At 39.5% G+C, this 10,740-nt stretch overlaps 1 protein-coding gene across 1 annotated transcript; it reads left to right on the forward strand.

Annotated features, from left to right (window-relative positions):
- Positions 1-9,132: 9,132 nt before the first annotated feature.
- Positions 9,133-10,279, forward strand: LOC137737268 (uncharacterized). Its single transcript, XM_068476698.2, has 2 exons — positions 9,133-10,166; positions 10,263-10,279. The coding sequence occupies exons 1-2, from the start codon at positions 9,320-9,322 to the stop codon at positions 10,277-10,279; spliced, it is 864 nt and encodes a 287-aa protein (XP_068332799.2). The 5' UTR covers positions 9,133-9,319.
- Positions 10,280-10,740: the final 461 nt, after the last annotated feature.

Consider the following 10,740-nt stretch of genomic DNA (forward strand, 5'->3'; position numbering starts at 1 on the left):
TATAAGAGATCTACACCAATGGCGCCTACTTAATCATGGCAGAAGACGGGTTAAAGATCGGCCCCATCAACGGCAGATTTTTGAAGCGCTACTACCCCTAAAGCAAACGCACCACGCTCCTGGCCCGCAAGAGCATAAACTGTGTACGGAAAAATCATCATCAAAACCATCACTCATTTGAACTACGTCATGACTTGATCCCTCCTCAACCAAGGGTACGTAGGCAACTTGAAACTTCAAAACTTCAAGTACAGTCACATCAAAGAAAAAAAAAAAGACTTTATTTCTTTAAAGGAATGATTTGGTTACAAAGCTATATTACAAGGGTGAGCATCACACCAACGTCACCACCGAGGGAAAACCGTGACCAAAAGGCACTACACAACGAAATCCTGCTACAGTCTTTTGCATAGCACCACACGATAAGAAGTGACGTACTGCAACAAGCACCAGGCAAAGAACACGGTTGTACCCACGTCCTGCTCACTCCGTCACCAATTGTAAACCTGGGTAATCCGTCAAAACAACAAGGAAAGCCATGAACGCAGTGAGAACCTGTAAAAAATAAATAAATAAATAAATAAAAAATTTAAAAAAAAAAATATATATGTGTGTGTGTGTGTATATATATGTATGTGTGTGTATATATATTCTCTGCCCAGTGCCATCATCCTCCATGTTTGAACAAGTGGAGAAGAAGAACCCATCGTGCTTAGCGATGGTCCCGAAACCCGCCGATGATGCAAGGACGGTTTCGAACAAAACACAGCAGCAAACCGTATTCCCACAGCTTCCTGCAGCCTCTTAGGTGTCTAAAGAAGTTTTCAACATCTCTCTTCCTCAAACCCAGCACATTTCACCCACCGTTGGATTGGATTACGCGCACAAATCTACCCAGCAGCAGCTACAGCTGCAACAACAATCTCAGTCATTGGTGCAACAATCCCAGAACGTGAATGTGAGTTCCATGTCGAATTACCAGCACCAGCAGAGTATGCAGAGGTCGCCGTCGATGTCCCGAATGAACCAGTTTCAGCAGCTGAGTCAGAACCCACAGCAGCAGCAGCATTTTGGTATGATGAGGTAGCAAGGGGGCTTGTATGGGCAGGTGAATTTTGGTGGCTCTGGTGGTATTCAACAGCAGAATCAGCAGCAGCAACAGCAAAACCCGGCACAGCAGACACAGCAAATTGGCGGTGGGAATTTGTCGAGATCAGGCTTGATTGGGCAGAGTGGCCACCTGCCCATGTTGTCAGGCACTGCTGCTGTTGCAGCTGCGCAATTCAATCTGCAGCCGCAGTTGTTGGGCTCGCCGAGACAAAAAGGCGGTCTGGTCCAAGGTTCCCAATTTCATCAAGAGAGTGAATCAGGGGCAGGGCCAACTTAGGCAACAATTGGCCCAACAAAATTCACTCACCTCTGCACAGGTTCAGAGCTTGCCAAGAACGTCTTCACTTGCATTTATGAACCCTCAGCTATCTGCGGTGTCTCAGAATGGACAACCAGCAATGATGCAGAATTCTTTCTCACAACAGTGGTTGAAGCAAATGCCAGGGACTCAGCTATCTGCGGTGTCACCTTCGTTCCGTATTCAACATAGACAGCAGGTTCTCCTTCAGCAGCAACTGGCTTCTAATCAGTTGCAAAAGTCCATGCCCTTGACCCAACAACAGTTAAACCAGCTTGTACAGCCGCAGCAACAGCATCCACTAACTACCTCCAAGCTCGACTCGAGCTCTCTGTCCGTGTTCATCCTCCTCTGCGAGCCCTCTCCTTCTACCGATCAGCTTCAGCAGCACGGACACCCCTTCCTCCTCCGTCTTCTCTCGAACTCGGCCTGGGTTTTCACCCACAAACCTGGCCTTGCAGAGCACCATATATATATATAAAAAATATATAAAAAAAAATAAACAAAATAATTAAATAAATAAATAAACAAAATAATAATAAAGAAGAAAAGTATTGATGGTGCCAAGCGCACCGAGAGCAATTATACAAAAAGAAAAAAAGATGATGCATGCTACTATTAGCAAGTCAAAAGAAAAAGAAAAAGAGGAAGCAATGATGATGTTGGGAAGCCATGATGATGTTAGGAAGCAATGATGAAGGTAAAAAAAAAATATAAAAAAAAAGGTAGCAATGATGATGTTGGGATGCATCTTTCAAAGACAGCACCAGCTGCCAATTGTTTAAATTAGCAAATTGGAAGATGCAAGGCAGTGAGCAAATGCAGTGACCATGCAGTGCCCTATATGTGTGTGTGTGTACAAGTTGGGAAATTAAAAGTAAAGAAAGTAATGAAGGCCATCATTCGTAAAAATAAAAAAAATAAAAAAAGGGAAATAACACATCTTGGTGATATATATGTTTTATCTGTATTTAGCACAATACACTGAATAAAATAAAGCATGTCCATTGATCTCCGAGAAATTACAAGTGCGTACAAAAAAAAAAAAAAAAAAAAAAAGAGAAAGATGGAGCTTTCACAAAGGTTGTTCACGTGAAGCCCCACTACTTGGCAAAACTCCAGGAGCGGGAGGCATCGAAGATAGATCATTCGAGGCCTCAATACTTGGTGGAACGCTAGATGACGCAGGAAAAATGTGCCTCTGGAAGAAAGCCGCAAGCCTGTGACGGTCACTTTGAATTCGACCTTCAGATTCTTGCAACTCATCAAGCTTCCTCTTCATGCTCGTCAAATAATTATTTGCAAGCACGTGCAAACCTCTATTCTCGCGCTTAAGCTGTTGGATCTCTTGTTTAAGATTTTCCACCTCCGCCATCAATGATTCAACTTGACGGGATCGAGCAAGTAGGCGTTGGCCCATGTTGGACACGGAGCCCGCACACTGAACACTGAGAGCTAGGGACTCTTGAACGGCCAACTCATCAGACCGTCCTGAAAGCAGCCTACTATCTCTAGGAGTGAGGAGGTTCCTAGCTACTATTGTAGCTGTTGTTGCATCCTTCATCACGGAGTCTTCACCTGTAAGAGGGCCACTAGAAGATAAGAAAGACGGGCGTCATACATTACCTTGACGCGGCGCACCCGTATCACTGCTGAGACTCAAATCTAAGCAAATGTTAGATGGATTAGCCATTTTCAAAGGTGTTAAAAGAGAAGGGTTGGATGGAGTAAAATCTCAAAGGGCCGTTAAAACAAAATACACCGGAGACGATTTTCACGAATGGGCAATCTTTAAAGTGTGCATGGTGGAGGTGATCGATACCTCTATAAAAGGAGAGGCGACACGACCACCGATTCAAAAATTGAAGAGACACCACTCTTCAAATCTTAAAAGCCAGATTTTCCTGCGTAAAGTTCGGCAACGCTCTTCAGACACAATCTCGGCTTTTCAGATAACACGTGCAACTTTGTCAAAGATCTCTGACAAAGTTAAAAACGCGTGAAGGTCATTATCCCAACTACCACACAATTTTTGCCTCTATAAAAAAGAAGGAGGAATAGGGTTGTTCATTCAGAAATCGAAGAGGCGCTTGCTCAGAAATCGAAGAAGCGTTTGTTCAGAAATTGAAGAGACGATTGCTCAAAAATCGAAGAAGCGTTTGTTCAGAAATCAAAGAGGTAACACCCTCCAAACCTCAAAAGTCGGGCCGCTCGTTCAAGGATCGAAGAGTCATCACTCTCTGAATTTCAAAAGCTGGGCTTTTCCAGATTTGTCATCACCCTTCATATGCAACCCCAGCTTTGCAGAAATCACGGGCAACTTTGTCAAAGATTTCTGACAAAGTTGAGAACGCGTGAATCTTACTGTTTCAATTACCCAACAGTTGTCGACAATGGTAAAGGAACAGTACCACCACTTGCTATTGGGAAATCCCTATATATGTCGACCTTCATCTTTTATGGCAAGGCAGACCTGCAAAAAAATGCCCAACTCTTCCTCACCTCTGAGGGCGCACTCCCAGCAAAGCATCTCGAAATACTCAATTTTTTCTTCTTCCCTAAAGAAGATACCAGATGCCTGGAGTACAGATAAGGCAGGAGGAAACGGTAGATCGAAGCATGTGGAGACAAGCACAACAAATATATGTGCTGCTTCATTCGCTGCTTCTTCAAAAGCAAAAGTATCTCATATCATCAAGGGCGAAAGCAAAGGTATCTCATATCATGCTTTTTCCCTGTCTTTTCCTTTGCCCTTGTTCTCACCTGCCAAGACAAGGACAGAGAAAGCAATATGTCGGAACCTCCACTTAAACTTGCGCTGCCACCAAGAAGTGATGGTCCATTCAAATGCAAGGTTTGCATTCCACTCCTGCATCAGAGGACAAATACTACAAGAGAATATGCTAAACCTGCATAAGGAAATACCACTTCTGCAAAAGGAGCAAGTAAGGCAAGTGAAAATGATACATCGAAGCATGTGGAGACAAGCACAACAAATATATGTGCTGATTCATTCGCTGCTTCTTCGAAAGCAAAGGTATCTCATATCATGCTTTTTCCCTGTCTTTTTTTTTTGTCCTTGTTATTACTCGCATGGCAAAGAGAAAGAGAGCAATCAGCCGGCACTTGGAGTCAGTCTTCCGATCTGGAACCGACTACCTGGAACCTTTGCCTGGTTGCTTACCTAGCGTTGCTCTCGAGTAGTCATCTTCAACGGTTGATACACTTCCAGAGAAGGGACCACATCTGCTTGGAGAACAGCTAAGACGAGTGACAATGAAACATCAATCTTGTGGATCGTCAGCAAACGCAACAACTGCATATGCTGAGTCATCCTCTAACCCTCTTCAAATATGAATTGGAAAGATTGAACAAAGAAACAGATCATCACCTCCACCTCGTGCTTGCCTGCCATATGTCCGAATCCTGAAACCGCTCATGGTCCTATTTTCACTCAAGATCAAGCCTTAATGGCCCTTGAAGAAATCACAAGTCCGATTCAAAATCAAGTGTTCACCACCCTTGAATCAAGTTCAACTCCAGATAAAAGGAGTTAAGTTCAGACCTTCGAGGAAGACCAAAAGAATCCTCCAGCCCAGTTCAAGATTAAGCCTGTGGAAAATCAACGATTGGAGGAAACCAGAAAATCTTCCAGTCGAACTCAAGATCAAGCATCGATGGCCCTTGAAGAAATTTCCAGCCCAATTCAAGATCAAGCCTCGACGGCCCTTGGGTTGACATCTGTTGGAAATATGCCCTGAAAGTCAATCTTTGGAAGAAACCTTTCAGGACAATGAATTGATGTATATATATATGACTCTTATACATCGGAAGGCAAAGATACTAATTAGGACTATCTCAATGAACAAAAATATGTCCTAAATAGTGAATCCATGGACAATGGATCGATGGAAGAAGTAACCTAATGATGTTAGATTACAGAGACCTTCTTCTCATAACCATCATGTCCAAAAAGGTTCCTGGTCATAGGATTGTCGGAGAGATACTGACAATCCATAGACCGGTACATACTATGTCCGCTTCAATTGGAAGGATGGAAAGTCTCATCCCATTCGTGTAGCGACACTAAGACAAGTATGTAGGTGCTCATTAAGGGAATGAGTTCACTGAACACAATCGAACGAGAGTACTTGCATGGAGGTCTACTCACATGTCAAGCAAGTAACTCTAATGGTTGGGATAATGTAAGTAATCCTTTGACCTGAGGCATCGTCGTTGTCTTGTGGTTAAGTACTTAATCTTTGATTATGTTAAAGTCATTCCGTTCGCGAGTGTCCAAGGCATCGTTGGGGTTAAGCCACTTAGCCATGAAGGCAAGTGAATGCGCAACAAGGAATCTCTGATCCTCGATAAGAGAGGATGAATACTCTAAGATATGATTCGGGAATCTTCGGCCGAAGTATCGAGCGTAATAAAGGAAAGCGTTCCTATACGTCTCAAATGAATCATATAAGAAGGAATAATCACATTAGGGGTTTGACATTATAAATCCATACCCTAGTAATGTGATTGAGAGTATTGTTTTAGAGAAGGATCGAATTACATTGTAATTCCAACTGAATAGGTTCTCCGAATAACTTCTACATTAGCTTGGGTAGCCATGATATATGGTTAGATGTCACTCATGGCTTGTGAGTTCTTCTAGATGATTAAATGTAGTCATCAAAAGGAAGGTGAATTAAAAGTAAGTTTTAATTCACTAAGTGATTGGATAATCAATTGGATTGGTGCCAATCACCTCACTGCCTTGCTAATTAGAACCTAAAAGATTGTTCACCAATACACTCTTGTAGTGAGTAACTAATGGATGAAGGAAATAATTAATTGGATTAATTAAGTGTTTTGATTAATTTAGAAAGTCTAAAGAAATCATAAAAGCGATAAAGATCGTTTTGGGCTTATAGAAACGTTCGGGTTTAATTAGGCCCATTGGGCCAAAACCCATTGGGCTTTTATTCAAGCATTGGATGACTTGAAATAATTAAAAGCCCAAAGCCCAAACCAAACACATATGGCCGGCCAAAGAGAGGGAGAGAGAAGGTCAATTGTTGACTTGTTTCTTTATGTAATAAAAGGAACATTATAGTGAAAGATTCATTAGGGTTTTATGGGTTCTAAAAACAACAAAAGAGAAAAGAAAAGCTCTCTCTCTTGAACACAAAGGGCCGGCCACCAAGGGGGTGATTTAACTAATCATCTATACACCCTTTTGGTTAATTCCTTCATCTTTCTCATTACAAAGTGGGTGAGGATCTTTAGAGGTTTTCATATCTTTGGAAACTTGAAGAGAACCTAGGAGCACTTACTTTACAAAGTGGAGGAAGCAAGGAGGGAGGCTAGGCTCAAGGAGTTTGAGGAGCAAAGATCTTGGAGGTGGTCCATCCTTGGTCTAAGATCTAGATCAAGAGGTATAAAACTAAACCTCTAGTTTGTTCTTCTTATAAATTTTGTTTTGATGCATCTTATATAAACCTATGCATCTTGAAGGGGATTTGCATGATTATAGCTTTGATAAAATGTATGACATGCTTCCGTTGCTTTCGTATATAAATTTTGAATTGTATATGCATGCTAGTCACTAGAAATCCCACATGAATCTCATAGATTTCCCTTCAAGTGGTATCATGAGCCAAAGGTTTATATTTGATGTGTCCTTTTGGATTTTATGCATATGGGTATTAATTTTATGTTTGACATATTAGTTCTTCATTCAAAGTATGTTTATCTTTTGTTTTTCAAATGTTGAAAAATTGTGAATCAATAGTTGAAAAGATATGTATGCAAAAGGTGTTTTGGATGCATGAATGAAGAGTGAGTTTAGAACAATTTTTTGGGGTTTTGAATCATAGGGAGGGCACGGCAAAAAGGGGATTTTTTGGCTATGTGTTTGTGTTTTGTTTTGAACCTCACACACACACTTTGAAGCTAGAAAAATGTGTTCTTGAAGTTCTTGATTATGATCTTGGTGTTCATGGTTTTGTTTTTTTGAAAATAGTTTTATTTAAGTTCATAAATTGTTTTATGGATTTGGATGATATTCTTATCATCAATATTTATTACAAAAGGTTTTTTCAATCCTAGACTTCTTTAGGATATTTTAAAACTTTTTCCCTAATTTTCTTAAAGCAAAATCAAGTGCAAGCATAATTTGAATTCTTTTTCTTCTTTATGTTGAAATAATGCAAGGTGGGTGAGACCTACCCATTTCCCCCTTCATTTGGCCGGCCAACTCAAGTGGTTTTCCCACTTGAGGGTCCTTTTGTAATCATGAAAAGTTTGGTATTACTTTTAGTATTTATGGTTTGACCCCTAACTTTTTCATATTTGCATTTAGACCCCTACTATTTAAAAATTGAAATGTTTGATTTTAATTTTGTTTAATGTTTAAACTCATCATTGAATTATGCCCATATGCACTAAATCTAATTGTTTATATGTTGCATTCCATTTGATTATTTAATATGATTAAGTAGTTAGAAAATGGGTGACTATGGACTTATGCCTTAAACGATAATTGAGCTATGAGATAAGGCGCTAAAATCAAATTGTTTGAACCTTGGGAATGTGTTTTAATTACTGTTTCAATTGGACCTTGTCACGTTTCGACATTAATCTATCTCTCCCTCTTAGTATGTGTAATTTGTAGGAATTTGTACAAATCGGTTTGTAATTCTTATTACTTCTTAATCTCTTTTAGTTAGTTGATTCCCTCTAGTACTAGACTAGAGTTTCTTTAACTATTGGTAAGGAGACATATTTAAAAGAGGGTTTTGACATGAGATAAAAAGATTAAATGGGTCCAACGCCCTAATTAGCAATGAATCATTGTCTTTCATTTCTAATGGCTCAATCAAAAATGTTTTAATTGAATTGAAAAGCACGTAATTAAAATGACACAACCTCCCCGAGATCTTATTCAACAATGTTGGCTCGTTGTTGCAATAACCCAATAAGTCCATGGTCATCCAAGAGCCTAAGATAACTATAAAGTCCAATTTCAAAGGATTGCAAAAACCGTAGTAGTAGTAGTTACTTCCAATATTTGAAAAATTCGTTTTTGATATTGATTTGTTTTTCTCAAAACAAATAGTGGGAGTATCATACGCTACTAAACTATAATGATTTCAATTAGTAGTTATATATATCTCCAATATTTTGAAAAATGTTTTGATATTGATTTGTTTTATGAAAACGAATAGTGGGGATATCATATGCTACTAATTTCATTAACTTTGGACTAATAGTTGTAATAGGACAATTTATTTGAATATGTTTAAATAAATAAAATTGATGAGACCTTAAAATCCCTCAACCAACAAAGAATATTAAGTTGATAAACGAGAGATGTTTTGAACATTTCTTCGTAGGCCTTCCACCGTGGTGGGCTCCAATCGTTTGTGACTCATGCACCGGCTTCACCCTATAATGGGGAAGTACAAAGTATGGGCTTACATCCAGGAGGAGTCCATAAACATATGATGAGGTGAGTGTAGACAACGAGTATGACCAACATGATATAATTCTGAGGTTGTGCTTGAACCTCTACATAAACTAAGCATGGTGGGAATAACTTAACTAAGTGCAATGGAGCCAACATGATATAATTCTGAGGCATTCATTCTCTAGAGGCCAAACTAGATGGGTAATTACAAGAGTTGTAAATGAATAAAGTGTTATTCTCTCATCATTATTTTTGCTAACCAACATGATATAATTCTGAGGTGGGCTTGGTAATGGTGAGTCTCCCATACCCCGCTAAGAGTTCAACATAACTCTCGGATTCTATTTGAGGGATATGGAATTTGCCAAAAATGGTGGGTGGTGTCATTCGGTTCAAAGACCCGAATCGTGTGACTTAATCAACAATCAAACTAATTTATATTATTGTTTATGTATTTAGATATGGTTGGAAGCACATTCGCGAAAATACTCGACAAACATTGCCTAGAGGGGCACAATTTCCCATCATGGTATCGTAATGTCAAGATTCTCCTAACATTGGAGAAGATTATTTACGTACTTGATAAGCCTCTTCCTGACATACCTCTTGGCCCTGAGGCCACAGAGGATGAACGTGCTAAGTATGACAAGCATGTTGAGGATGATACACAAGCCAAGTGCTATCTGTTGGCTTCCATGAATGAGGAGCTACAGAGACAGCACGAGGGCATGGACAGTGCATTTTCCATAATACTCCATCTTACGGAGTTATATGGTGAAGGGACGCGCAACCGTCGCTTTAACACTGTTTGTGAACTTGTGAAGACCAAGATGGTCAAAGGGGCTCCAGTGCATCAACATGTACTGAAGATGATAGGATTCATAGAACAACTGGAGAACCTAGGTACTCCACTTGACGGGGAATTGGCCCAGGACTTTATATTGGCTTCTCTTCCTGATTCATTTTCGCAGTTCGTAATGAACTACAACATGAATAAGATGGATCATACTCTCTCTGAGTTACTAAACATGTTAGTAACTGCTGAGAAAACTATGATGAAAGAGAACGTTGTAGGGACTTCTGCAGTAGCCTACAACAAGCCATCCTCTTCCAAGTCTAAGCCGCAAGGCAAAGGCAAAGGGAAGGAGAAGAAGTCACCCACTCTTAAGCCGAAAGGGGGAGTGAAGAAAAAGAAGGCAATGGAGCCCAAGGGGGCTTGCCACCACTGTGGAAAGGAGGGACATTGGAAGAGGAATTGTAGGTTATACCTTGCAACTCTTAAGGACAAGCCACAAGGTATGGTTTATGTTCTTATCTTCAATTCTAATTGTTAGATCTTCTAAATATTTATATTTGATATAAAGTGCTAATCACTTATATAATTGTATATAGGTGGAGGAGCTAAGTAGAAGAGGAACAAGCAAATAAAAGAGTGGAGAAGGGTTCGGTCACCATGTTTTTGCTTATTACTTGGGAAGTTTGTTTAGGCATTTAAAGATTGTCTTTAAACTTTCTTATTGTGTTAAGAACTTATTATGTGGCTTCATATGATGGAAGACCACTATTAAATGCCTAAATGTTTGAAGGTACTTAAATAAGTCTCTAAATGTTTAGAGATAATTCCTTTTAAGTTAAACATTGTGAATGTTTGTGTTATCATATTAATGTAATGTGACGAATGCCTTCTAAAATATTTCCTTAAAGTAATGTTATGAATTGAAGATTGTCTTGTTGTATCCTAGATGAGATACATGATAATAATGATATTAGAAATAAGAAAAACGTTTCTTATATGGTTATCACTTAAACCACAATAATCAAGATCACTCTTGATTCAATTAGTAGTTTTGAACAATTAATTGGACATTCT

Source organism: Pyrus communis, chromosome 6 (assembly GCF_041283825.1).
Source record: "Pyrus communis isolate YQ-2024b chromosome 6, ASM4128382v1, whole genome shotgun sequence".
NCBI classification, from domain to species: domain Eukaryota; kingdom Viridiplantae; phylum Streptophyta; class Magnoliopsida; order Rosales; family Rosaceae; genus Pyrus; species Pyrus communis.